The sequence below is a fragment of the Callionymus lyra genome, chromosome 2, assembly GCF_982586985.1.
Source record: "Callionymus lyra chromosome 2, fCalLyr1.hap1.1, whole genome shotgun sequence".
Classification (NCBI taxonomy): Eukaryota; Metazoa; Chordata; class Actinopteri; order Syngnathiformes; family Callionymidae; genus Callionymus; species Callionymus lyra.
In genome coordinates this window covers 27385197-27411283 of record NC_141819.1, presented here as the reverse complement: position 1 = coordinate 27411283, position 26087 = coordinate 27385197, and the positions used below count along the sequence as shown (strand labels likewise).

Below are 26087 nucleotides of genomic sequence, written 5' to 3'. Positions count from 1 at the left end.
AAGACTAGATGCCACTTCTGACAACTATAAGAAGCTTTAGATGAGGTCACATTGACATCTCCGGTGCTTTCAGTTTCACATGATCGCCCCTCCAACAGGAGTAATCAATAACATCAGGGCGACAGCAGGGCGAGAGATGTATAAACCTGTTCAATGCATCATTGACTTTAAACAAAAATGACCCAACAATGACTCATAAACTGTTGTCTTGTGCTCCCACTGTGAAGAACATTACACCTACGCTGGGATGTTTGTGTTAATATGTGACGTGTGGGCAGAACTCTAATTATCACAACTTTGTTGTGCATTCAGAATTCCATTAATAAGGATGAATCATGTTGAGTGTGAACTAAAGCAGTAAAAGAGCATACAGAAACAGCATTTGTGAAGATCTATAGCGACCCATACTACTGCTCATGGATATTAAGTGCATATAAAGTAGACACATTGAGCACTTGGCAAAATGCTGTACTGAACAAACACAAGGTTGTGATATACACTTTTGAATCTTTGACAACAGTGCAGTGTTCTCCCTGAATTCAAGGCGCGAGACACAAATTGGATTGAGGTTGATTTCGCCTTAAATCGCCCGATTTTCCCGCAAACTTAAATTTAAAATACTTGTTTATAATTGTTTACACACTGCGAGTCATGCCAAAGCGAAAGTGCTCTAAACCTTTAAATCAGAGGACAATCTCGTTGTTCTTTGCGGCGGAACGGGAGAGAGTTGAGAGCGTAGGGATCGGGAACGAGCCTGGGGAGGAGGGCGATGCCGAGGGCGACGCCGAGGGGACGCCGATGACCGCCCGGGCAGAGGCAAGTAGCTCGCCGCCAACGCTGTTGATCCAAGCCGCGGCGGAAACTGTGCATTTTGTGCAATTCTTAACATTGTAAACTTTATTTTGAAGTTGGAATGAAAGATTGATGAAGTTGAAATATTTTCCTCGTCTCTTCTTATGCCCGATTCGCTCAAGACTTAGTATAGAAGTATTACCTGGGGACCTCTGGTAATTTGTAATATTTCCGAGAATGTCTGAGTTTTAATCCCGTGTGAATACGCCATGTCTGTGATTTGTAATGTATTAATTCCACTGCAGATCCCCTACTGTAATTCACCAAACACAGATGTTGGGTGTTAAAACTAATCCTGCGTGAATGCGAATGCGTGCGTTTGTAATTCTGAATGCGGCAGATATGCCAATGTAACGGACTTCTCGGCACTCGCCATTGTGTTAATATTTACATCCACCGTTTTATTTTGAAGAGGTTGAAAAGGATGTAGATCAAGTTTGTTGTCGTTGGGGTGTCCCCAGGTAATACTTATCCCGTGCAAATAGGGCTTTAGACTGTACTTTTAAAGATAACTCCCAGGAAATGGCCTCCATTTGTCTTTCAAACGGGGAAAAAGCAACTTGACAGAGTAACAGACGACAAGATACATAACTTTACCTTGAAATCAATTATGGAGCGTTTAAGACCCAAAACTGACAGCCACACTTAACTTCAATAAATTTCAACTACCTTTAGAGACCTTTAGACTTCAGCGCGCTAAGCCTAAGGCCACCCATACACACACACACACACACACACACACGAGCTCACACAATTGTGAACAAGCCTCCACACACACACACACACACACACACACACACACACACACACACACACACACACACACACACACACACACACACACACACACACACACACACACACACACACACACACACACACACACACACACACACACACACACACACACACACACACACACACACACACACACACACACACACACACACACACACACACACACACACACACACACACACACACACACACAAGTGAAAAGGCAGCTACCCCGAAATGTTTTATTGAAAGCATTACTAGAAAAGTCAACATTGTCTCAGAAAGTTGATGACTCTATATTATTCAGAAGCTGAAGTCAGCCAATTAAATACTTCCACAGCAATACTGGGACCAATCTGTACAGACTCTCTGGCCATTTACATTGCTGGTGACGGCTTATGCACGCCTCTTGTTTTTCCAACTGTGTTAGCAGATTGCTTTAAACTGAAACAAAAGTCGCAGTAGAGTGTTAACTATTTTTTTTAGACAAAGGGAGAAACAACATCCACGAGAAACAATTGGCTCTCAAATAAATACAATATAAAGTATACTATAATACTGTAAACTTCAGTTCCTTGGAGGCACTGACCATAAGGCTTTGGCAGTACAGCGTACCAAACATGCTTCTTCTTTTGGTGCCAAGTTTCAGTACCAAGAGGTTAATAACGTTAACAAGACTTGATGCTGCCAGGTGGCGATTTTCTGTAACGTTTACAAGCAGACTTTATTTGTAATTTTTTTTTTTCTTCTGGAAGCTTGGAGGGGAAATTTGCTGAAGAAAAAAAAGATTTGTACTATGGGTAATGTCATTTTCCTTTTTTAATCAATCTCATAAAATTTGTATGGGGAAAAAGTATCGTTCAGGAACCAGTATCAAGGTGAAGGTAACGCTGTCAAAAAATTTCCATCGATACCCAGTCCTGTATTTAGGATTGTATTTATGAAGGATGAGAGCCTTGGATGGAGCCCAAATTATCTTTTTTGGGGGCTTTTGCCGTTTTTAAACTTGAGAAAATAAAGTCTGATTATGAAGGCAAGTTTTGACGGAAAGTAATAAACACTGTCATTACACATATCAGTCTATACGACGTAAAATACTCTTTCGGGGCTCTATCTGCATGGCAATCATTTAAAATGCTCAGGCAGAAGAGTGGAGGGTGTGGTAAACCACAGCAATAAAGCATGGCGACTGTTGAACATGTCTCTAGCTACACACACTTTAAGAGGAGAATATCCTCGTCCCTGAACCTAGCCTGCAGCCAGGTAAATCACGGAGACCCACGTGAATGATAATCCATTTGTAATGACCCTCTAGTGCAACTATATTCCTTTCACTGTTGCCCTGATGTGTATCTGGAAATTGTCAGGATCTTAAAAGCACACGATAATTAACTAATGATCGACCATTTGAAAATTAAAATCCCAATATCGCCCAGGGCAGTGCCAACAAAGTTAAAATCTTTTCCACTGGGTGTGTTGTAATGTTTTGATTCAATATATATTTAAAGCATTTTTCTCCAATTACTGCACTGCATCAATGCGAGGAGCCTCACCACTGTGACACCATCAGTACTCATTTATGTCAAGGAGAACGTGCACCTCTAGGGAACAGCAGTACGCCGCCATTGTTTGCACGGTGCATATTTAATCTTTGAAGCTAGCGGAGTGTGAGCTTCAGATTTACCGTTAGACTTGCAGGGGTAGATAAATCCTCTATGATGTGTACGGACGGATAAATGTTTAATAACGACAGCCGATCGATACGCCGTGCACTCAAGCTACTTTGGCAAGGTGGCTGTGTTAGCAATTAGCAAATAACTTGACCAGCACATACATAGCAGGCAATAGACTACTGTACACCTGTTATTTGTATTCAAAAATAAATCAACTTTTAGAATTTAAACTTGTTTGACACTGTAGCGTCCATAACCGGTGATGTTCAAATAATATGTTTGGAATTTTTCACATTTACCTTATATATGACCATTCAAATATTTAATATATAAATCAGTATTAATAATGTTAACATGTTACCAGATGTCAGAATTAAACTAACTTTTTCAAATATACATAGAAGAGGCCGTCTTTAGTAAGTACCAAGAAGATGTGGCGATCAATAAATAAAGTCAGTCCTGTTGGTTCATTGATTATCTGTAAGTTTATATTCATCATGACGATATAACTATTACTATGAATCATTTCGGAGTGCATTAAAAACCAAGGTGGAGTCTTTTGCTGTTTGGATCCTGACCAAAACATATCCGATGTTAGTCAGCCTAATTGTAGGACTGCTCAAAGCATCACAACCACTCGTGTTGTTCCATTTAATAAACTCACAATTGCTTGTTTTACATGTCCCCCCCCCACCCTTCATACAGAGATTTTTGGAGCCTCTAGGGAGAGTCATTCCAACAAACACATTTACACATTAATCCTATTAGAATGGAAGCGCTCCTGCAGCCTCCCTCTCTCCCCCTTTATCTGACAACATTACCCCCCCGCCTCCCTCCATCCAGTCAATGTCAGTCAATACGCAGCTATCTCTGCGTGCTGTCATTTTGGCATAGATAGCGACGTTCATTGTAGCCAAATGCAATCAGCACCCAGCAGTCGAGAGCTTTGTAGCCCAACATTCTGTCACATTCACTTTAAAGTACAAAGTTAGGAAGCTGTCCTCTCTGCTGCTATATCCGACAACCTCTTAATAATCGCAGCACTGTTACCTACGCACTAAGACACCCACTTGTACAGAGGGTTATGAAACTATATGGGAAGTAGAAAACGTAACGTTTGCTAGGGTGGTGCTTGTGGACTAAAAATACATTCTGGATGAATTTGTACGGCGTCAGAAAACAAGCTTGAGACCATCCTTCAATCGAGTCCAACATTAGTCTTGAGATCACATGCTTTATAGATCCAAACCCTTGACGTTCTGGTCTCAAAAGGTGGCTGGACAGAGGGCGGAGCGGCCACAAATAACTAGTAATCATGGGGAAGTGTTTAAATAACTGATTGATTACAATCATTATCATGGTTCAGTTCCAGGAGTCAATAAAAGTGGGTCAATAACTCAGCCCACATACACACACACACATACACACACACGTGCCCTTCACACCCCAGTGAAAGAGGACATTGATAAACAGTCCAGGTTGTAGAGCAGAAAATGATACGCTCACTGCTGGCACAGGAGTCGCACGCATGCTAATCTTCAGCAACAACAGCCATAGCAGGGCTCAGGTCACTTTCACACACACGGATTCACAGCTTGTTTCTCAAACACGAGTGTAGCTGTGTTCCAATTTAAACATGACAGCAGGACAGATGGCTGGCTCTCATCATTTTTTTACGATGCGTTCTCTTCAATCAACTGTGAGATTAGACGGAAATACTGTCCACAAGAACCATCATCAATCCCAAAGGTTTGTGAAAATACGTGTAACCAATAAAGAAAACTGGTCACAGACTGAACATCTGTCCCCGATTTCAAGTGTCTGCTTGCAGGCCACGACTGTTCTAGGATCCAGGTTTTTCCTTTCGTTTTTTTAATAAAATAAAATAGTTCAAATGAAGCTCTGCAGCCTTATGAAGTGCATTAGTTGTCCGTCTCCTTACAAAGATCTTTTTAATAAGATCTGAGAAAAGTTTTTAAAGAAGGATATTCTTGCCAAAAACATGATCTCGATATCCACTATGATAAGATATTATTTTTTTAAATTAAAAGAGAAAAATGTGCTTTTATCACCAAACATTTCAAATGAAATGATATGATATAAACCTTAGTTAGTGGACGTACTGAACACAGTATTTTAAAAGCAAAGGATCGAAGTCACTTGCCTTAAACTCGGATGATGGAATTATCTGAAAATTGCTATAAAGAAGAGGAGTTTGGAAGCTAAAGTGATCATAATGTTTTTCCAAACAGTTTAAAAAGAGGCTTTGGAACTGGAAACAACAAGTGGATTTAATCTGCTAGAGCTGGCTCTGGGACAGATCGCCGTCCCTGAAGAGTTCACCAAATCCATCCATCCTCTAGCCCATTAATAGCTGAAATTGACTCTGTGCCCCTCCAAGACCCTGCTCTGGAACAGAATCGAAGAAAAATGCGATAAACAACATTACATATTGGTTGGCCTCGTTTCAATTCCTTTTTCTTGGGTGACAGTTTATTGAAAATATATTTTGGTCAGACTGGCCCAGATATACACGTTAAGACAGATTTGCACGGGATAAATATTACCTGTGGACTAAAGGCCATTTCTAATAATTGCAGATAATGTCTTAGGAATAATCTTGTGCAAATGCTTGATGTCTGTGATTTGTCATGTAATAATTCCACCGCAAATTACCTACTGAATTTCCCTAACACAGGCTTCGGGTGATACTAGTCCAGTACGAATTTGCATCCCATTGTTTATTATTGTACTGGATAAAATGCTACCAGGTCCTCAACATCATGGAACAACATGTAGTATTTGTAATGCGTAATGCAGACGTCACAACCAAACTTTTTAAACCGAACGAAGAATAAACAACGTACAATTTTCAGAATGATAAAAAAACTCTAAAAGTGGGGTATCGGGGGAAAAAGCTGCGATCAATGGATCCGATCCAAGCTGTTTAACAACTATATTTGCGCTGAAGCAACTGCTGCGCTAACAGCTAACAGCAGCGACCGTTCTAGAGAAGCATCGCGACAAAAATATTAACAGATCGGAGAAAAAGAAAGACAAAGCTGTTAACTTTGCTTTTCTGTAGAGACGAGAGAAACTTTATCATTGGAATCTGCCTCAATCCAACAAATAACCTCTATTCAACCAGTACTAACAGCGCAGTGTGTGCACACTCCTGCCACGTTTGTTTGTGTGCTAATCCAAAGTTTGTTACCTTGTACAATCACAAAATTTAAATTGTGTACATTTTTTTATATTAATGTGTATGACAGGAGATGCACTTTAATATGACGGAGCAACAAGAGAAACTTGTGCAGTAAAAAAAAACGTGTTTGTGTGATTTATTACCGACCAATAAATATAAATGTTTACATCAGACTTTTAAGCACGTTTTTGCTAGAGTTTTTAATGCATGTGCAGGGAATATATTGTGTTTGTTTACAGCTGTAGTTCAAGTAACTAAATAACCTTCTCCCTTTATTTCAATGTACGATTATTTTGCCTTTATCTTAAAATAACTTTATCTTAATCACAAAGAAATGGAAGAAATTATTGTACGAGAGAAAAAAAATGCATAAAAATAAGGACATTGAAAAAATAATCGCAACTACATTATTTTCAACCATCGTTCAGCCCTACTCTTTAGTAACCAGCCGAGAAATTGAAGCAAGCAACTGTCCAAAATTGCCCCATTTCATTGAATTATAGTTGAAAAACAATGGATTCAAAGATTTTCTAGTTCAGTACAGCTAGATGTGTATAAGCGTCTGCCACTGACGCAAAGAACTTCATCAACACTGCCTGGTGATCCATGACCTTTTATGTCCCAACAATATCGGCCGATAGTTAAAAGAGTCATTCAAGAGCGTAACAGAGTGAGAAACCCGCAGAGCAAAACATCAAACCTGAGAGCTGTGTGTCAACATTTTATTAACCTTGTGGCCTGCAGGGTGAGAGGAGATGAACACCTGCTCACCTCTGCTCAAGACACACTCGTCCTGGCAGATGTTGAGGAAGTCGAATGAAGAGGAAAGAGTCACATGTCCAGAATGACTGATGAGCAGACGCTGCACTTGCTCTAGACGGAACATGCGGCCGGAACTTAAAGTGATCATGAACAATATGAATCATGAACCGGCATTTTACTTCCATCAAAAAGCAAGTTCTCAGGCCAATTTATTTATGTCTATATGTAAGAGCAAAACAAAGATTTAAAGATTGTGTGATAGAAATGATGCATGAAAAAGGTTAATGCAATTTGTCATATATAATGCTCACTTTCTTTAGTACAAGACCTCACAGACAATCACGCACTTAAAATTTAAAAAATAATAATGAATATTATTTTTATAAATCAAAACAGAACAGAAGAGTGTGAAACAAGTGTGAAAACCCAACTCTCCGGACTCACATGTTTCAAATGTTGAAGTCTTTCTCTCCAAGATGTTTCTCATCATGATTATTTTTGTAGTTATCACTTTAAGTTCTATCTAATTCTCCCCCGTCTGAAATCTCGGTTAAAGAGAGGTTACGAGAGCGGAACCCATCATGACGTAATAAAGGTCTTCACCCCTCCTCCAGCCCGCTCTAATTACGCCTGCTTTGTTTATACAACAAGTCCCTTGAAACTGGAGACTTCCGGGAATCAATGATGCAAACGAGATTTGATTGATGATCTTGTGGAAATACGCTCAAACCAGTCTTCGGATCTAATCAAAACTAGAAGACTTGTTCCATCATCAGAACAACATTTGATACAAGACAAGATGAGGGGTTCGGATCACCTCACACTAACTGCTGCATCATGTCGCCACAAAGAGTATAAAAGAGCGTAAGGAACCGTAAGCTACTGGAGTGTTGTATCAAAGGAGATACAAGGAGGTAGCTTGGTAATCTTAGCAGGGAGATATGAATATTTCAGCCACAACACAGAAGCGCTCTGCCCCACCCTGCTACTGGGATCAGATGTCAAGCTGGCAGCCAGACATGGAGCCGCGTGCCGAGCAGCCATGTGGGAGATGACACATGCCATGATGTCAGCCATGTATGTCAAGATGGAAGTGAAACAGTCAACCAGTGCCATCCAAAGCTAAAGTCACAATTGTCTTTTTCATATTTCTATGTGCAAAGTGACATTGTATGAAATTAATGACCATCTTCCACTAGCTATTTAATTGTGAAGGTGTTCTTAAAATGCCACTTTAAATTATCTTTAAATCTGGAAATGTAACTTGCTATAACAAGCTTTTTTAACCTCAGTTAATTGAAAATGAACAGCTGCACAAAAAGAAAATCACAAGTATCGATAATGTAGCAGGAAAATTGAACGGAATAGTCTCATCTTGTAAATCCAAGAGGGAGATTTCTTTAAGGTCATATAGGTCAACAGCAAGTGGTTTATTTATTCAAATAAGTTTGACAAAACAAACTTGGAGTCGATGATCGGTTTGAACAGGAGGATTCGTTGATTTGCATCTGTTCATCAACACGGAAGTGGAAAGATGCCAGTGCCTGTGAGGATGTGCTGCCGTCGCACAAGGACTCAAATCCAGGTTTATTTCTGAGCAGTATCAGCAAATCCTCAAAGCTTTTTGACGAGACCATGAAGTTTGTTTTGCAGATGAAATCGTCAACCCTGATCAAGTAAACAGAGTCAAGATGAAATGATAACATGCCTTCTTCCCTGCAGTTAAAAATATTTCCTTTAGCACAGCAAATATTTTCGACTGACTTACCCATGGATTCAAGCCAAAGGCGCCCAACATATCTATTGCAACTCGACGCTTGTCCGTCCAATAATGTTATCATTTCGCAGAGTTAATGGAAAAGCAAGAATTCTCTCTACCAGCCTTAAACCTTTTCACACAGACATATGGATGGGCTTAAAATAAATCTTTGTTTAACGTTGGGATTTAAGCCTCAAACCAAATCGGAAAAAGAAAATCTAGCTTGAGGTTGTATACCATCTGAATAAAAAGGTAGATAAAATCCCGGTCAGCTCCGCCTGTGTGGGCCGAGCATAAATCTACCCGGCCCACAGGGTAGACCTGCACTAGTGATTTACATGAGGATGGGTGACCGCTGCAACACAATTTCGAGAGACATCAATTATTAACCCGGGCTAATGAGTTTGCCTGCTCCCGGAAACATCTGACACAGTCTAGTTAGGAGATGCAGTCCTCGGTATTTAAAAGGACAACAGTGACAGATTGTCATTGTTGCCATCAAACATTTATACCACCCTGAGCTCAGCTCTGTCACAGAGAAATAATGACTTAGTTTTACTTTTTTCCCCCTCAATAATTCAACCTTTCTAAATGTTTGCATTATTGAATGAAATCAATAAAGCGAACGCTCACTCAAAATTCTAATTTAACTATTCTTATACACGTCCAGATGTCGAATAAGGGTTGGGAGAATATTAGGAGTAATATGTTCCTTTTTTGGAGATATAGGGGTCCGGGCAGCAGCGCATGTCCATATAATGGTTGCGACTACTTTTTAACAACATAAAATACACCGTCTTTTTGGACTAAGAAGCGCGAGTCCCTGTTGTGAAAAAAACATACCTTTAATAGCTTATTTTAAGGAGACAGAATTCATTCATTCAGTTCCCCGTTGACCACATTGTCTTCAGGTCGACACATGCAGAGATGGTGAGACTTGTATGTCTTTCTTTGCACCTACAGGGTCAGTAATAAAAGCTTTTTTTTATTTGATCCTGTTTTTAATCATCAATAATAAAATATAGATTACAAAAATAGGATTTTACATTTAGAGAAGCATCAGATTTACAAGGATCCAGTATGAGGAGCAGTAATAGAATTAATAAATAAAAAAAGATATCAGAGGTTAAAACACCTTTGGTCCCCCCTGGGAGAGCAAAGGTGTTGCTAAGGAGAGGAAAATGGTGTCTGTGGTCGCTGCGATGATGATCCAGACTGGGTGTGGGTGTATTGATGGATAGGTGGGAGGACTAGATGGTTCAGGTCCAAGGGTCTCCAACACGCCAGGCTCACATGTGCAGCATCCGGTCGGAGGCGCAGGTTAGCTGCATTCCACAGAAGAGACGCCGATTCGGACCGACAGGTGCAACAGCATCACCGACCCCGCCGAGCCCAGCCTTCGTCACAGGCACCGCGATGACACGAACTCACCCCCCGGACCAGAACACGAAGAACCCGCATGAGCGCGTGAAATCCTGCTTGACTTCAGGAGCGGCGTGAGACGGAGCTAGCTAGCGGCGACGAACCCCAGCTCCAGCAGCCCCCTCCGGGGGCAGCAGCCTCCAGCGGGCTCCAACATTTTTCGGCATAATAACGAGCGAGGGAGAGAAAAAGGTGAACGAAAACACACTGACCTCTCAGCCATCTCTGCGACGCTCCTTAAAATCCCTTTAGAATAAATTCCTCAGCGTCTCCCATGTTGTCTAAATTGTGGTCGCCGCAGTCACTCCTCTCAGACCTGTAGTCAAGTGAGCGAGCGTGCTGTACATCCGGTTGGCGCGTTCACAATAAGAGCGTCGGTGCCATTGCGTCACGTTAAGACATAAGAGAGTAATAATAAATAAATAAATAAAAGGTTCGTGTCATATGATTTTAAATTAATATGTAATAAGAACGAAACAGACGATTTAATTAAATCTTTATTATAAATTGAACTTATTTTGTGGGGTTATGCGTTGACGTGAAACATAAATGTAAGCGCTAACTTAGATGTTAATGAGATTTTCCGATAGTCCCTTTTTCTATTGAGGAAAAAAAGGGCATTTAAAATCATACAGGGGAATTGTGAAAGTACAAGGCCCAAAAAATATTGTATTTTGAAGAATTTTAAAATCATCTGACACTACGACGATATTCGATAAAGCTGTGCTGAACACAATTCTCTGCGTCGAATGAATTAGGGTCCCTTAAGATAATAAACAGCGCCATCTGCTGTCAAAAAACTGTCCGTGTTCTGTTGGATTAAGTCATTTTTAAACTAAATAGAAATAGAAACGCAAAACTTTTTTTACTCCCGTTTCTTATGAGATGAAGTCATATATATATATTTTTTTATATACCCACAATAACCATTCCTCTCAAATATTGTTCACAAATCTGTCTAAATGTAAGTAAGTAAGTAATTTGTATTTATATAGCGCTTGTGCGATAGTGAGGACATGAATTTAATGTTAGTTTCTCTACCATAACATTTTATATCATATATATTAATTATTATATGCAATATTTAAAACGTAATTTATTTAATCTGTTTTTACTATATTGCACTATTTTTAACTTATGAATATTTATATTTATACTTTTTATATATACATTCACTCACTGTGTTTTTTAACGGTTGCCAAGCAACGAAATTTAATTTCCAGTTTCACTGCTGTGTTTTCTGTGCAATGACAATAAAATAAATTCTGTCTGATAAGCCATCTCCTAAGTTTCAGAGGATATTAGCAGTACATCCAACAAGCCTCACAACCGCAGACCACATGTATCCACACCAGCCCAGGACCTCCACATCCAGCATGTTTACCTCCAAGATCGTCTGAGAAGAACCACTCATGCAGCTGCTGCAACAATCAGTTTGGATAACCAAATCAATTCAGCAGAATTTAGGGATGCTCTGGACCTCCGTATACGACAGTGTGTTCCAGTTCCTGCCAACATCCAGAAGGTCACAGAGCCATTGAAGAGGAGTGGACCAACATTCCATAGGCCACAATCGACAACCTGACACCTGCTCCCTATCACCGATTAAGACAGATTTGTGACCAAATTTTTGTTTTGTGTTTGCAGAAAATGATTTAGATCTTTAAGTTCAACTCATAAAAAATGGGAGCAAAAATTAAGGTGATGCATTTATATTTTGGTTCAGTGTACTTTGAATGGAGGCTGTAAACTCCACTCCGTTACAAAGATGCAAACAGGTTGTTGTTCTTCTTAAAACAAAGATGAAGTTCAACTTTTTCGCACCGTTTGAATGTTAGCTGTTATTTTTTGGTAAAGAAAAGTTTGTCAAATGCTAGGATTGAAGAGGTGCTTCTCTGTTTTTAATGGCAATGAGTTGGTGAAATATTCAAACAATAGTTTGACCAAATTTAGTAAAGTGCAAAATGCCATGACCCGGATTCGAACCGGGGTTGCTGCGACCACAACGCAGAGTACTAACCACTATACGATCACGGCGAGCTATCCATCAGAATACATGGTCCATAGCAAAGATGTAAACAGGTTTTTAAAGAAAAAGACAAAATTCCAACTTTTTCGATTAGCAGGGGGGCACTGTTTGAATTTTAGCTGTTATTTTTAGGTAAGGAAAAGTTTGTCAAATGTTAGGATTGAAGTGGTGCTTCTCTGTTTTTAATGGCAATGAGTTGGTGAAGTATTGAAACAATAGTTTGGCCAAATTTAGTAAAGTGCAAAAAGCCGTGACCCGGATTCGAACCGGGGTTGCTGCGACCACAACGCAGAGTACTAACCACTATACGATCACGGCGAGCTATCCATCAGAACACATATCAAAAAGCAATGATGTAAACAGGTTTTTAAAGAAAAAGACAAAATTCCAACTTTTTCGAGAAGCAGGGGGCACTGGTTTTAATTTTAGCTGGTATTTTTTGGTAAAGAAAAGTTTGTCAAATGCTAGGATTGAAGAGGTCCTTCTCTGTTTATAATGGCAATGAGCTGGTGAAATATTGAAACAATAGTTTGGCCAAATTTAGTAAAGTGCAAAATGCCGTGACCCGGATTCGAACCGGGGTTGCTGCGACCACAACGCAGAGTACTAACCACTATACGATCACGGCGAGCTATCCATGAGAATACATGGTTCATAGCAAAGATGTAAACAGGTTTTTAAAGAAAAAGACAAAATTCCTACTTTTTCGATTAGCAGGGGGGCACTGTTTGAATTTTAGCTGTTATTTTTTGGTAAAAAAAAGGGTTGTCAAATGCTAAGATTGAAGAGGTGCTTCTCTGTTTATAATGGCAATGAGTTGGTGAAATATTGAAACAATAGTTTGGCCAAATTTAGTAAAGTGCAAAATGCCTTGACCCGGATTTGAACCGGGGTTGCTGCGACCACAACGCAGAGTACTAACCACTACACGATCACGGCGAGCTATCCATCAGAATACATGGTCCATAGCAAAGATGTAAACAGGTTTTTAAAGAAAAAGACAAAATTCCAACTTTTTCGAGAAGCAGGGGGCACTGGTTTGAATATTAGCTGTTATTTTTTGGTAAGGAAAAGTTTGTCAAATGCTAGGATTGAAGAGGTGCTTCTCTGTTTTTAATGGCAATGAGTTGATGAAATATTCAAACAATAGTTTGGCCAAATTTAGTAAAGTGCAAAATGCCGTGACCCGGATTCGAACCGGGGTTGCTGCGACCACAACGCAGAGTACTAACCACTATACGATCACGGCGAGCTATCCATCAGAATACATGGTCCATAGCAAAGATGTAAACAGGTTTTTAAAGAAAAAGACAAAATTCCTACTTTTTTCAATTAGCAGGGGGGCACTGTTTGAATGTTAGCTGATATTTTTTGGTAAAGAAAAGTTTGTCAAATGCTAGGATTGAAGAGGTGCTTCTCTGTTTATAATGGCAATGAGCTGGTGAAATATTGAAACAATAGTTTGGCCAAATTTAGTAAAGTGCAAAATGCCGTGACCCGGATTCCAACCGGGGTTGCTGCGACCACAACGCAGAGTACTAACCACTATACGATCACGGCGAGCTATCCATCAGAACACATATCAAAAAGCAAAGATGTAAACAGGTTTTTAAAGAAAAAGACAAAATTCCTACTTTTTCGATTAGGAGGGGGCACTGTTTGAATGTTAGCTGTTATTTTTAGGTAAGGAAAAGTTTGTCAAATGCTAGGATTGAAGAGGTGCTTCTCTGTTTTTAAAGTGCAAAATGCCGTGACCCGGATTCGAACCGGGGTTGCTGCGACCACAACGCAGAGTACTAACCACTATACGATCACGGCGAGCTATCCATCAGAATACATGGTCCACAGCAAAGATGTAAACAGGTTTTTAAATAAAAAAGACAAAATTCCTACTTTTTTCAATTAGCAGGGGGGCACTGTTTGAATGTTAGCTGTTATTTTTTGGTTAAAAAAAAGTTTGTCAAATGCTAAGATTGAACAGGTCCTTCTCTGTTTTTAATGGCAATGAGTTGGTGAAATATTGAAACAATAGTTTGGCCAAATTTAGTAAAGTGCAAAATGCCGTGACCCGGATTCGAACCGGGGTTGCTGCGACCACAACGCAGAGTACTAACCACTATACGATCACGGCGGGCTATCCATCAGAACAGGACTCTGATAGCAAAGATGTAAACAGTTTTTTTAAGAAAAAGACAAAATTCCTACTTTTTTCAATTAGCATGGGGGCACTGTTTGAATTTTAGCTGTTATTTTTTGGTAAAAAAAAAGGTTGTCAAATGCTAAGATTGAACAGGTCCTTCTCTGTTTTTAATGGCAATGAGTTGGTGAAATATTGAAACAATAGTTTGGCCAAATTTAGTAAAGTGCAAAATGCCGTGACCCGGATTCGAACCAGGGTTGCTGCGACCACAACGCAGAGTACTAACCACTATACGATCACGGCGGGCTATCCATTAGAATACACATCCCATAGCAAAGATGTAAACAGCTTTTTAAAGAAAAAGACAAAATTCCTACTTTTTTCAATTAGCAGGGGGGCACTGTTTGAATGTTAGCTGTTATTTTTAGGTAAGGAAAAGTTTGTCAAATGCTAGGATTGAAGAGGTGCTTCTCTGTTTTTAATGGCAATGAGTTGGTGAAATATTGAAACAATAGTTTGGCCAAATTTAGTAAAGTGCAAAATGCCATGAACCGGAATCGAACCGGGGTTGCTGCGACCACAACGCAGAGTACTAACCACTATACGATCACGGCGAGCTATCCATCAGAACGCATATCAAAAAGCAATGATGTAAACAGGTTTTTAAATAAAAAGACAAAATTCCTACTTTTTTCAATTAGCAGGGGGGCACTGTTTGAATGTTAGCTGTTATTTTTTGGTAAAAAAAAAAGGTTGTCAAATGCTAAGATTGAACAGGTCCTTCTCTGTTTTTAATGGCAATGAGTTGGTGAAATATTGAAACAATAGTTTGGCCAAATTTAGTAAAGTGCAAAACGCCGTGACCCGGATTCGAACCGGGGTTGCTGCGACCACAACGCAGAGTACTAACCACTATACGATCACGGCGAGCTATCCATCAGAACAGGACTCTGATAGCAAAGATGTAAACAGGTTTTTAAAGAAAAAGACAAAATTCCTACTTTTTTCAATTAGCAGGGGGGTACTGTTTGAATTTTAGCTGTTATTTTTTGGTAAAAAAAAAGGTTGTCAAATGCTAAGATTGAACAGGTCCTTCTCTGTTTTTAATGGCAATGAGTTGGTGAAATATTGAAACAATAGTTTGGCCAAATTTAGTAAAGTGCAAAATGCCGTGACCCGGATTCGAACCGGGGTTGCTGCGACCACAACGCAGAGTACTAACCACTATACGATCACGGCGGGCTATCCATCAGAACAGGACTCTCATAGCAAAGATGTAAACAGGTTTTTAAAGAAAAAGACAAAATTCCTACTTTTTTCAATTAGCAGGGGGGCACTGTTTGAATGTTAGCTGTTATTTTTAGGTAAGGAAAAGTTTGTCAAATGCTAGGATTGAAGAGGTGCTTCTCTGTTTTTAATGGCAATGAGTTGGTGAAATATTGAAACAATAGTTTGGCCAAATTTAGTAAAGTGCAAAATGCCGTGACCCGGATTCGAACCGGGGTTGCTGCGACCACAACGCAGAGTACTAACCACTATACGATCACGGCGGGCTATCCATCAGAACACATATCAAAAAGCAAAGATGTAAACAGGTTTTTAAAGAAAAAGACAAAATTCCTACTTTTTCGATTAGCAGGGGGGCACTGTTTGAATTTTAGCTGTTATTTTTTGGTAAAAAAAAGGGTTGTCAAATGCTAAGATTGAAGAGGTGCTTCTCTGTTTATAATGGCAATGAGTTGGTGAAATATTGAAACAATAGTTTGGCCAAATTTAGTAAAGTGCAAAATGCCGTGACCCGGATTCGAACCGGGGTTGCTGCGACCACAACGCAGAGTACTAACCACTATACGATCACGGCGAGCTATCCATCAGAATACATGGTCCATAGCAAAGATGTAAACAGGTTTTTAAAGAAAAAGACAAAATTCCAACTTTTTCGAGAAGCAGGGGGCACTGGTTTGAATTTTAGCTGTTATTTTTTGGTAAAAAAAAAGGTTGTCAAATGCTAAGATTGAAGAGGTGCTTCTCTGTTTATAATGGCAATGAGTTGGTGAAATATTGAAACAATAGTTTGGCCAAATTTAGTAAAGTGCAAAATGCCGTGACCCGGATTCGAACCGGGGTTGCTGCGACCACAACGCAGAGTACTAACCACTATACGATCACGGCGAGCTATCCATCAGAACACATATCAAAAAGCAAAGATGTAAACAGGTTTTTAAAGAAAAAGACAAAATTCCAACTTTTTCGAGAAGCAGGGGGCACTGGTTTTAATTTTAGCTGATATTTTTTGGTAAAGAAAAGTTTGTCAAATGCTAGGATTGAAGAGGTCCTTCTCTGTTTATAATGGCAATGAGCTGGTGAAATATTGAAACAATAGTTTGGCCAAATTTAGTAAAGTGCAAAATGCCTTGACCCTGATTCGAACCGGGGTTGCTGCGACCACAACGCAGAGTACTAACCACTATACGATCACGGCGAGCTATCCATCAGAACACATATCAAAAAGCAAAGATGTAAACAGGTTTTTAAAGAAAAAGACAAAATTCCAACTTTTTCGAGAAGCAGGGGGCACTGTTTGAATGTTAGCTGTTATTTTTTGGTAAAAAAAGTTTGTCAAATGCTAAGATTGAATAGGTCCTTGTCTGTTTTTAATGGCAATGAGTTGGTGAAGTATTGAAACAATAGTTTGGCCAAATTTAGTAAAGTGCAAAATGCCGTGACCCGGATTCGAACCGGGGTTGCTGCGACCACAACGCAGAGTACTAACCACTATACGATCACGGCGAGCTATCGATGAGAATACATGGTCCATAGCAAAGATGTAAACAGGTTTTTAAAGAAAAAGACAAAATTCCTACTTTTTCGATTAGCAGGGGGGCACTGTTTGAATTTTAGCTGTTATTTTTTGGTAAAAAAAAGGGTTGTCAAATGCTAAGATTGAAGAGGTGCTTCTCTGTTTATAATGGCAATGAGTTGGTGAAATATTGAAACAATAGTTTGGCCAAATTTAGTAAAGTGCAAAATGCCGTGACCCGGATTCGAACCGGGGTTGCTGCGACCACAACGCAGAGTACTAACCACTATACGATCACGGCGGGCTATCCATTAGAATACACATCCCATAGCAAAGATGTAAACAGCTTTTTAAAGAAAAAGACAAAATTCCTACTTTTTTCAATTAGCAGGGGGGCACTGTTTGAATGTTAGCTGTTATTTTTAGGTAAGGAAAAGTTTGTCAAATGCTAAGATTGAAGAGGTGCTTCTCTGTTTTTAATGGCAATGAGTTGGTGAAATATTGAAACAATAGTTTGGCCAAATTTAGTAAAGTGCAAAATGCCGTGACCCGGATTCGAACCGGGGTTGCTGCGACCACAACGCAGAGTACTAACCACTATACGATCACGGCGAGCTATCCATTAGAACACATATCAAAAAGCAAAGATGTAAACAGCTTTTTAAAGAAAAAGACAAAATTCCTACTTTTTTCAATTAGCAGGGGGGCACTGTTTGAATGTTAGCTGTTATTTTTTGGTAAAAAAAAAAGGTTGTCAAATGCTAAGATTGAACAGGTCCTTCTCTGTTTTTAATGGCAATGAGTTGGTGAAATATTGAAACAATAGTTTGGCCAAATTTAGTAAAGTGCAAAATGCCGTGACCCGGATTCGAACCGGGGTTGCTGCGACCACAACGCAGAGTACTAACCACTATACGATCACGGCGAGCTATCCATTAGAACACATATCAAAAAGCAAAGATGTAAACAGCTTTTTAAAGAAAAAGACAAAATTCCTACTTTTTTCAATTAGCAGGGGGGCACTGTTTGAATGTTAGCTGTTATTTTTAGGTAAGGAAAAGTTTGTCAAATGCTAGGATTGAAGAGGTGATTCTCTGTTTTTAATGGCAATGAGTTGGTGAAATATTGAAACAATAGTTTGGCCAAATTTAGTAAAGTGCAAAATGCCGTGACCCGGATTCGAACCGGGGTTGCTGCGACCACAACGCAGAGTACTAACCACTATACGATCACGGCGAGCTATCCATCAGAACACATATCAAAAAGCAAAGATGTAAACAGCTTTTTAAAGAAAAAGACAAAATTCCTACTTTTTTAATTAGCAGGGGGGCACTGTTTGAATTTTTGCTGTTAGACTTTGGTAAAAAAAAGGTTGTCAAATGCTAAGAATGAACAGGTCCTTCTCTGTTTTTAATGGCAATGAGTTGGTGAAATATTGAAACAATAGTTTGGCCAAATTTAGTAAAGTGCAAAATGCCGTGACCCGGATTCGAACCGGGGTTGCTGCGACCACAACGCAGAGTACTAACCACTATATGATCACGGCGGGCTATCCATTAGAATACACATCCCATAGCAAAGATGTAAACAGCTTTTTAAAGAAAAAGACAAAATTCCTACTTTTTTCAATTAGCAGGGGGGCACTGTTTGAATGTTAGCTGTTATTTTTAGGTAAGGAAAAGTTTGTCAAATGCTAGGATTGAAGAGGTGCTTCTCTGTTTTTAATGGCAATGAGTTGGTGAAATATTGAAACAATAGTTTGGCCAAATTTAGTAAAGTGCAAAATGCCATGAACCGGAATCGAACCGGGGTTGCTGCGACCACAACGCAGAGTACTAACCACTATACGATCACGGCGAGCTATCCATCAGAACGCATATCAAAAAGCAATGATGTAAACAGGTTTTTAAATAAAAAGACAAAATTCCTACTTTTTTCAATTAGCAGGGGGGCACTGTTTGAATGTTAGCTGTTATTTTTTGGTAAAAAAAAAAGGTTGTCAAATGCTAAGATTGAACAGGTCCTTCTCTGTTTTTAATGGCAATGAGTTGGTGAAATATTGAAACAATAGTTTGGCCAAATTTAGTAAAGTGCAAAATGCCGTGACCCGGATTCGAACCGGGGTTGCTGCGACCACAACGCAGAGTACTAACCACTATACGATCACGGCGGGCTATCCATCAGAACAGGACTCTGATAGCAAAGATGTAAACAGTTTTTTTAAGAAAAAGACAAAATTCCTACTTTTTTCAATTAGCAGGGGGGCACTGTTTGAATTTTAGCTGTTATTTTTTGGTAAAAAAAAAGGTTGTCAAATGCTAAGATTGAACAGGTCCTTCTCTGTTTTTAATGGCAATGAGTTGGTGAAATATTGAAACAATAGTTTGGCCAAATTTAGTAAAGTGCAAAATGCCGTGACCCGGATTCGAACCGGGGTTGCTGCGACCACAACGCAGAGTACTAACCACTATACGATCACGGCGGGCTATCCATCAGAACAGGACTCTCATAGCAAAGATGTAAACAGGTTTTTAAAGAAAAAGACAAAATTCCTACTTTTTTCAATTAGCAGGGGGGCACTGTTTGAATGTTAGCTGTTATTTTTAGGTAAGGAAAAGTTTGTCAAATGCTAGGATTGAAGAGGTGCTTCTCTGTTTTTAATGGCAATGAGTTGGTGAAATATTGAAACAATAGTTTGGCCAAATTTAGTAAAGTGCAAAATGCCGTGACCCGGATTCGAACCGGGGTTGCTGCGACCACAACGCAGAGTACTAACCACTATACGATCACGGCGGGCTATCCATCAGAACACATATCAAAAAGCAAAGATGTAAACAGGTTTTTAAAGAAAAAGACAAAATTCCTACTTTTTTCAATTAGCAGGGGGGCACTGTTTGAATGTTAGCTGTTATTTTTAGGTAAGGAAAAGTTTGTCAAATGCTAGGATTGAAGAGGTGCTTCTCTGTTTTTAATGGCAATGAGTTGGTGAAATATTGAAACAATAGTTTGGCCAAATTTAGTAAAGTGCAAAATGCCGTGACCCGGATTCGAACCGGGGTTGCTGCGACCACAACGCAGAGTACTAACCACTATACGATCACGGCGAGCTATCCATTAGAACACATATCAAAAAGCAAAGATGTAAACAGCTTTTTAAAGAAAAAGACAAAATTCCTACTTTTTTCAATTAGCAGGGGGGCACTGTTTGAATGTTAGCTGTTATTTTTAGGTAAGGAAAAGTTTGTCAAATGCTAGGATTGAAGAGGTGATTCTCTGTTTTTAATGGCAATGAGTTGGTGAAATATTGAAACAATAGTTTGGCCAAATTTAGTAAAGTGCAAAATGCCGTGACCCGGATTCGAACCGGGGTTGCTGCGACCACAACGCAGAGTACTAACCACTATACGATCACGGCGAGCTATCCATCAGAACACATATCAAAAAGCAAAGATGTAAACAGCTTTTTAAAGAAAAAGACAAAATTCCTACTTTTTTAATTAGCAGGGGGGCACTGTTTGAATTTTTGCTGTTAGACTTTGGTAAAAAAAAGGTTGTCAAATGCTAAGAATGAACAGGTCCTTCTCTGTTTTTAATGGCAATGAGTTGGTGAAATATTGAAACAATAGTTTGGCCAAATTTAGTAAAGTGCAAAATGCCGTGACCCGGATTCGAACCGGGGTTGCTGCGACCACAACGCAGAGTACTAACCACTATATGATCACGGCGGGCTATCCATTAGAATACACATCCCATAGCAAAGATGTAAACAGCTTTTTAAAGAAAAAGACAAAATTCCTACTTTTTTCAATTAGCAGGGGGGCACTGTTTGAATGTTAGCTGTTATTTTTAGGTAAGGAAAAGTTTGTCAAATGCTAGGATTGAAGAGGTGCTTCTCTGTTTTTAATGGCAATGAGTTGGTGAAATATTGAAACAATAGTTTGGCCAAATTTAGTAAAGTGCAAAATGCCATGAACCGGAATCGAACCGGGGTTGCTGCGACCACAACGCAGAGTACTAACCACTATACGATCACGGCGAGCTATCCATCAGAACGCATATCAAAAAGCAATGATGTAAACAGGTTTTTAAATAAAAAGACAAAATTCCTACTTTTTTCAATTAGCAGGGGGGCACTGTTTGAATGTTAGCTGTTATTTTTTGGTAAAAAAAAAAGGTTGTCAAATGCTAAGATTGAACAGGTCCTTCTCTGTTTTTAATGGCAATGAGTTGGTGAAATATTGAAACAATAGTTTGGCCAAATTTAGTAAAGTGCAAAATGCCGTGACCCGGATTCGAACCGGGGTTGCTGCGACCACAACGCAGAGTACTAACCACTATACGATCACGGCGGGCTATCCATCAGAACAGGACTCTGATAGCAAAGATGTAAACAGTTTTTTTAAGAAAAAGACAAAATTCCTACTTTTTTCAATTAGCAGGGGGGCACTGTTTGAATTTTAGCTGTTATTTTTTGGTAAAAAAAAAGGTTGTCAAATGCTAAGATTGAACAGGTCCTTCTCTGTTTTTAATGGCAATGAGTTGGTGAAATATTGAAACAATAGTTTGGCCAAATTTAGTAAAGTGCAAAATGCCGTGACCCGGATTCGAACCGGGGTTGCTGCGACCACAACGCAGAGTACTAACCACTATACGATCACGGCGGGCTATCCATCAGAACAGGACTCTCATAGCAAAGATGTAAACAGGTTTTTAAAGAAAAAGACAAAATTCCTACTTTTTTCAATTAGCAGGGGGGCACTGTTTGAATGTTAGCTGTTATTTTTAGGTAAGGAAAAGTTTGTCAAATGCTAGGATTGAAGAGGTGCTTCTCTGTTTTTAATGGCAATGAGTTGGTGAAATATTGAAACAATAGTTTGGCCAAATTTAGTAAAGTGCAAAATGCCGTGACCCGGATTCGAACCGGGGTTGCTGCGACCACAACGCAGAGTACTAACCACTATACGATCACGGCGGGCTATCCATCAGAACACATATCAAAAAGCAAAGATGTAAACAGGTTTTTAAAGAAAAAGACAAAATTCCTACTTTTTCGATTAGCAGGGGGGCACTGTTTGAATTTTAGCTGTTATTTTTTGGTAAAAAAAAGGGTTGTCAAATGCTAAGATTGAAGAGGTGCTTCTCTGTTTATAATGGCAATGAGTTGGTGAAATATTGAAACAATAGTTTGGCCAAATTTAGTAAAGTGCAAAATGCCGTGACCCGGATTCGAACCGGGGTTGCTGCGACCACAACGCAGAGTACTAACCACTATACGATCACGGCGAGCTATCCATCAGAATACATGGTCCATAGCAAAGATGTAAACAGGTTTTTAAAGAAAAAGACAAAATTCCAACTTTTTCGAGAAGCAGGGGGCACTGGTTTGAATTTTAGCTGTTATTTTTTGGTAAAAAAAAAGGTTGTCAAATGCTAAGATTGAAGAGGTGCTTCTCTGTTTATAATGGCAATGAGTTGGTGAAATATTGAAACAATAGTTTGGCCAAATTTAGTAAAGTGCAAAATGCCGTGACCCGGATTCGAACCGGGGTTGCTGCGACCACAACGCAGAGTACTAACCACTATACGATCACGGCGAGCTATCCATCAGAACACATATCAAAAAGCAAAGATGTAAACAGGTTTTTAAAGAAAAAGACAAAATTCCAACTTTTTCGAGAAGCAGGGGGCACTGGTTTTAATTTTAGCTGATATTTTTTGGTAAAGAAAAGTTTGTCAAATGCTAGGATTGAAGAGGTCCTTCTCTGTTTATAATGGCAATGAGCTGGTGAAATATTGAAACAATAGTTTGGCCAAATTTAGTAAAGTGCAAAATGCCTTGACCCTGATTCGAACCGGGGTTGCTGCGACCACAACGCAGAGTACTAACCACTATACGATCACGGCGAGCTATCCATCAGAACACATATCAAAAAGCAAAGATGTAAACAGGTTTTTAAAGAAAAAGACAAAATTCCAACTTTTTCGAGAAGCAGGGGGCACTGTTTGAATGTTAGCTGTTATTTTTTGGTAAAAAAAGTTTGTCAAATGCTAAGATTGAATAGGTCCTTGTCTGTTTTTAATGGCAATGAGTTGGTGAAGTATTGAAACAATAGTTTGGCCAAATTTAGTAAAGTGCAAAATGCCGTGACCCGGATTCGAACCGGGGTTGCTGCGACCACAACGCAGAGTACTAACCACTATACGATCACGGCGAGCTATCGATGAGAATACATGGTCCATAGCAAAGATGTAAACAGGTTTTTAAAGAAAAAGACAAAATTCCTACTTTTTCGATTAGCAGGGGGGCACTGTTTGAATTTTAGCTGTTATTTTTTGGTAAAAAAAAGGGTTGTCAAATGCTAAGATTGAAGAGGTGCTTCTCTGTTTATAATGGCAATGAGTTGGTGAAATATTGAAACAATAGTTTGGCCAAATTTAGTAAAGTGCAAAATGCCGTGACCCGGATTCGAACCGGGGTTGCTGCGACCACAACGCAGAGTACTAACCACTATACGATCACGGCGGGCTATCCATTAGAATACACATCCCATAGCAAAGATGTAAACAGGTTTTTAAAGAAAAAGACAAAATTCCTACTTTTTTCAATTAGCAGGGGGGCACTGTTTGAATGTTAGCTGTTATTTTTAGGTAAGGAAAAGTTTGTCAAATGCTAAGATTGAAGAGGTGCTTCTCTGTTTTTAATGGCAATGAGTTGGTGAAATATTGAAACAATAGTTTGGCCAAATTTAGTAAAGTGCAAAATGCCATGAACCGGAATCGAACCGGGGTTGCTGCGACCACAACGCAGAGTACTAACCACTATACGATCACGGCGAGCTATCCATCAGAACACATATCAAAAAGCAATGATGTAAACAGGTTTTTAAAGAAAAAGACAAAATTCCTACTTTTTTCAATTAGCAGGGGGGCACTGTTTGAATGTTAGCTGTTATTTTTTGGTAAAAAAAAAAGGTTGTCAAATGCTAAGATTGAACAGGTCCTTCTCTGTTTTTAATGGCAATGAGTTGGTGAAATATTGAAACAATAGTTTGGCCAAATTTAGTAAAGTGCAAAATGCCGTGACCCGGATTCGAACCGGGGTTGCTGCGACCACAACGCAGAGTACTAACCACTATACGATCACGGCGGGCTATCCATCAGAACAGGACTCTGATAGCAAAGATGTAAACAGTTTTTTTAAGAAAAAGACAAAATTCCTACTTTTTTCAATTAGCAGGGGGGCACTGTTTGAATTTTAGCTGTTATTTTTTGGTAAAAAAAAAGGTTGTCAAATGCTAAGATTGAACAGGTCCTTCTCTGTTTTTAATGGCAATGAGTTGGTGAAATATTGAAACAATAGTTTGGCCAAATTTAGTAAAGTGCAAAATGCCGTGACCCGGATTCGAACCGGGGTTGCTGCGACCACAACGCAGAGTACTAACCACTATACGATCACGGCGGGCTATCCATCAGAACAGGACTCTCATAGCAAAGATGTAAACAGGTTTTTAAAGAAAAAGACAAAATTCCTACTTTTTTCAATTAGCAGGGGGGCACTGTTTGAATGTTAGCTGTTATTTTTAGGTAAGGAAAAGTTTGTCAAATGCTAGGATTGAAGAGGTGCTTCTCTGTTTTTAATGGCAATGAGTTGGTGAAATATTGAAACAATAGTTTGGCCAAATTTAGTAAAGTGCAAAATGCCGTGACCCGGATTCGAACCGGGGTTGCTGCGACCACAACGCAGAGTACTAACCACTATACGATCACGGCGGGCTATCCATCAGAACACATATCAAAAAGCAAAGATGTAAACAGGTTTTTAAAGAAAAAGACAAAATTCCTACTTTTTCGATTAGCAGGGGGGCACTGTTTGAATTTTAGCTGTTATTTTTTGGTAAAAAAAAGGGTTGTCAAATGCTAAGATTGAAGAGGTGCTTCTCTGTTTATAATGGCAATGAGTTGGTGAAATATTGAAACAATAGTTTGGCCAAATTTAGTAAAGTGCAAAATGCCGTGACCCGGATTCGAACCGGGGTTGCTGCGACCACAACGCAGAGTACTAACCACTATACGATCACGGCGAGCTATCCATCAGAATACATGGTCCATAGCAAAGATGTAAACAGGTTTTTAAAGAAAAAGACAAAATTCCAACTTTTTCGAGAAGCAGGGGGCACTGGTTTGAATTTTAGCTGTTATTTTTTGGTAAAAAAAAAGGTTGTCAAATGCTAAGATTGAAGAGGTGCTTCTCTGTTTATAATGGCAATGAGTTGGTGAAATATTGAAACAATAGTTTGGCCAAATTTAGTAAAGTGCAAAATGCCGTGACCCGGATTCGAACCGGGGTTGCTGCGACCACAACGCAGAGTACTAACCACTATACGATCACGGCGAGCTATCCATCAGAACACATATCAAAAAGCAAAGATGTAAACAGGTTTTTAAAGAAAAAGACAAAATTCCAACTTTTTCGAGAAGCAGGGGGCACTGGTTTTAATTTTAGCTGATATTTTTTGGTAAAGAAAAGTTTGTCAAATGCTAGGATTGAAGAGGTCCTTCTCTGTTTATAATGGCAATGAGCTGGTGAAATATTGAAACAATAGTTTGGCCAAATTTAGTAAAGTGCAAAATGCCTTGACCCTGATTCGAACCGGGGTTGCTGCGACCA

General features: G+C 39.4%; 1 protein-coding gene and 34 non-coding genes across 35 annotated transcripts in view; all 35 read right to left on the bottom strand.

Annotated features, from left to right (window-relative positions):
• Positions 1–10782, bottom strand: part of arhgap39 (Rho GTPase activating protein 39) — a 49985-nt gene extending 39203 nt beyond the window's left edge. Inside the window, exon 1 of the mRNA XM_087784404.1 lies at positions 10663–10782. Coding sequence (XP_087640530.1) covers positions 10663–10673 — 11 coding nt within the window. The 5' untranslated portion in view covers positions 10674–10782. The remainder of the gene's footprint in view (positions 1–10662) is intronic.
• Positions 10783–12415: 1633 nt separating this feature from the next.
• trnah-gug (transfer RNA histidin (anticodon GUG)) lies at positions 12416–12487 on the bottom strand. The gene has a single exon. It is a non-coding gene; the product is annotated as a tRNA-His (tRNA).
• Positions 12488–12725: 238 nt separating this feature from the next.
• Positions 12726–12797, bottom strand: trnah-gug (transfer RNA histidin (anticodon GUG)). Its single transcript has one exon. It is a non-coding gene; the product is annotated as a tRNA-His (tRNA).
• A 238-nt stretch (positions 12798–13035) lies between these two features.
• trnah-gug (transfer RNA histidin (anticodon GUG)) lies at positions 13036–13107 on the bottom strand. Its single transcript has one exon. It is a non-coding gene; the product is annotated as a tRNA-His (tRNA).
• Positions 13108–13656: 549 nt separating this feature from the next.
• On the bottom strand, positions 13657–13728 carry trnah-gug (transfer RNA histidin (anticodon GUG)). Its single transcript has one exon. It is a non-coding gene; the product is annotated as a tRNA-His (tRNA).
• A 497-nt stretch (positions 13729–14225) lies between these two features.
• On the bottom strand, positions 14226–14297 carry trnah-gug (transfer RNA histidin (anticodon GUG)). Its single transcript has one exon. It is a non-coding gene; the product is annotated as a tRNA-His (tRNA).
• Positions 14298–14538: 241 nt separating this feature from the next.
• Positions 14539–14610, bottom strand: trnah-gug (transfer RNA histidin (anticodon GUG)). Its single transcript has one exon. It is a non-coding gene; the product is annotated as a tRNA-His (tRNA).
• A 240-nt stretch (positions 14611–14850) lies between these two features.
• On the bottom strand, positions 14851–14922 carry trnah-gug (transfer RNA histidin (anticodon GUG)). Its single transcript has one exon. It is a non-coding gene; the product is annotated as a tRNA-His (tRNA).
• Positions 14923–15474: 552 nt separating this feature from the next.
• On the bottom strand, positions 15475–15546 carry trnah-gug (transfer RNA histidin (anticodon GUG)). Its single transcript has one exon. It is a non-coding gene; the product is annotated as a tRNA-His (tRNA).
• Positions 15547–15786: 240 nt separating this feature from the next.
• On the bottom strand, positions 15787–15858 carry trnah-gug (transfer RNA histidin (anticodon GUG)). Its single transcript has one exon. It is a non-coding gene; the product is annotated as a tRNA-His (tRNA).
• A 239-nt stretch (positions 15859–16097) lies between these two features.
• On the bottom strand, positions 16098–16169 carry trnah-gug (transfer RNA histidin (anticodon GUG)). The gene has a single exon. It is a non-coding gene; the product is annotated as a tRNA-His (tRNA).
• Positions 16170–16408: 239 nt separating this feature from the next.
• Positions 16409–16480, bottom strand: trnah-gug (transfer RNA histidin (anticodon GUG)). The gene has a single exon. It is a non-coding gene; the product is annotated as a tRNA-His (tRNA).
• Positions 16481–16719: 239 nt separating this feature from the next.
• On the bottom strand, positions 16720–16791 carry trnah-gug (transfer RNA histidin (anticodon GUG)). The gene has a single exon. It is a non-coding gene; the product is annotated as a tRNA-His (tRNA).
• A 546-nt stretch (positions 16792–17337) lies between these two features.
• Positions 17338–17409, bottom strand: trnah-gug (transfer RNA histidin (anticodon GUG)). The gene has a single exon. It is a non-coding gene; the product is annotated as a tRNA-His (tRNA).
• A 239-nt stretch (positions 17410–17648) lies between these two features.
• On the bottom strand, positions 17649–17720 carry trnah-gug (transfer RNA histidin (anticodon GUG)). Its single transcript has one exon. It is a non-coding gene; the product is annotated as a tRNA-His (tRNA).
• A 239-nt stretch (positions 17721–17959) lies between these two features.
• Positions 17960–18031, bottom strand: trnah-gug (transfer RNA histidin (anticodon GUG)). Its single transcript has one exon. It is a non-coding gene; the product is annotated as a tRNA-His (tRNA).
• A 241-nt stretch (positions 18032–18272) lies between these two features.
• On the bottom strand, positions 18273–18344 carry trnah-gug (transfer RNA histidin (anticodon GUG)). The gene has a single exon. It is a non-coding gene; the product is annotated as a tRNA-His (tRNA).
• A 239-nt stretch (positions 18345–18583) lies between these two features.
• trnah-gug (transfer RNA histidin (anticodon GUG)) lies at positions 18584–18655 on the bottom strand. Its single transcript has one exon. It is a non-coding gene; the product is annotated as a tRNA-His (tRNA).
• An 862-nt stretch (positions 18656–19517) lies between these two features.
• Positions 19518–19589, bottom strand: trnah-gug (transfer RNA histidin (anticodon GUG)). Its single transcript has one exon. It is a non-coding gene; the product is annotated as a tRNA-His (tRNA).
• A 240-nt stretch (positions 19590–19829) lies between these two features.
• trnah-gug (transfer RNA histidin (anticodon GUG)) lies at positions 19830–19901 on the bottom strand. The gene has a single exon. It is a non-coding gene; the product is annotated as a tRNA-His (tRNA).
• Positions 19902–20140: 239 nt separating this feature from the next.
• On the bottom strand, positions 20141–20212 carry trnah-gug (transfer RNA histidin (anticodon GUG)). Its single transcript has one exon. It is a non-coding gene; the product is annotated as a tRNA-His (tRNA).
• Positions 20213–20451: 239 nt separating this feature from the next.
• Positions 20452–20523, bottom strand: trnah-gug (transfer RNA histidin (anticodon GUG)). Its single transcript has one exon. It is a non-coding gene; the product is annotated as a tRNA-His (tRNA).
• Positions 20524–20762: 239 nt separating this feature from the next.
• On the bottom strand, positions 20763–20834 carry trnah-gug (transfer RNA histidin (anticodon GUG)). Its single transcript has one exon. It is a non-coding gene; the product is annotated as a tRNA-His (tRNA).
• An 862-nt stretch (positions 20835–21696) lies between these two features.
• trnah-gug (transfer RNA histidin (anticodon GUG)) lies at positions 21697–21768 on the bottom strand. The gene has a single exon. It is a non-coding gene; the product is annotated as a tRNA-His (tRNA).
• Positions 21769–22008: 240 nt separating this feature from the next.
• trnah-gug (transfer RNA histidin (anticodon GUG)) lies at positions 22009–22080 on the bottom strand. Its single transcript has one exon. It is a non-coding gene; the product is annotated as a tRNA-His (tRNA).
• Positions 22081–22319: 239 nt separating this feature from the next.
• Positions 22320–22391, bottom strand: trnah-gug (transfer RNA histidin (anticodon GUG)). Its single transcript has one exon. It is a non-coding gene; the product is annotated as a tRNA-His (tRNA).
• A 239-nt stretch (positions 22392–22630) lies between these two features.
• Positions 22631–22702, bottom strand: trnah-gug (transfer RNA histidin (anticodon GUG)). The gene has a single exon. It is a non-coding gene; the product is annotated as a tRNA-His (tRNA).
• Positions 22703–22941: 239 nt separating this feature from the next.
• Positions 22942–23013, bottom strand: trnah-gug (transfer RNA histidin (anticodon GUG)). Its single transcript has one exon. It is a non-coding gene; the product is annotated as a tRNA-His (tRNA).
• Positions 23014–23559: 546 nt separating this feature from the next.
• Positions 23560–23631, bottom strand: trnah-gug (transfer RNA histidin (anticodon GUG)). The gene has a single exon. It is a non-coding gene; the product is annotated as a tRNA-His (tRNA).
• Positions 23632–23870: 239 nt separating this feature from the next.
• trnah-gug (transfer RNA histidin (anticodon GUG)) lies at positions 23871–23942 on the bottom strand. Its single transcript has one exon. It is a non-coding gene; the product is annotated as a tRNA-His (tRNA).
• A 552-nt stretch (positions 23943–24494) lies between these two features.
• trnah-gug (transfer RNA histidin (anticodon GUG)) lies at positions 24495–24566 on the bottom strand. Its single transcript has one exon. It is a non-coding gene; the product is annotated as a tRNA-His (tRNA).
• A 240-nt stretch (positions 24567–24806) lies between these two features.
• trnah-gug (transfer RNA histidin (anticodon GUG)) lies at positions 24807–24878 on the bottom strand. The gene has a single exon. It is a non-coding gene; the product is annotated as a tRNA-His (tRNA).
• A 239-nt stretch (positions 24879–25117) lies between these two features.
• Positions 25118–25189, bottom strand: trnah-gug (transfer RNA histidin (anticodon GUG)). The gene has a single exon. It is a non-coding gene; the product is annotated as a tRNA-His (tRNA).
• A 239-nt stretch (positions 25190–25428) lies between these two features.
• Positions 25429–25500, bottom strand: trnah-gug (transfer RNA histidin (anticodon GUG)). The gene has a single exon. It is a non-coding gene; the product is annotated as a tRNA-His (tRNA).
• A 239-nt stretch (positions 25501–25739) lies between these two features.
• On the bottom strand, positions 25740–25811 carry trnah-gug (transfer RNA histidin (anticodon GUG)). The gene has a single exon. It is a non-coding gene; the product is annotated as a tRNA-His (tRNA).
• Between the last annotated feature and the right edge of the window lie 276 nt (positions 25812–26087).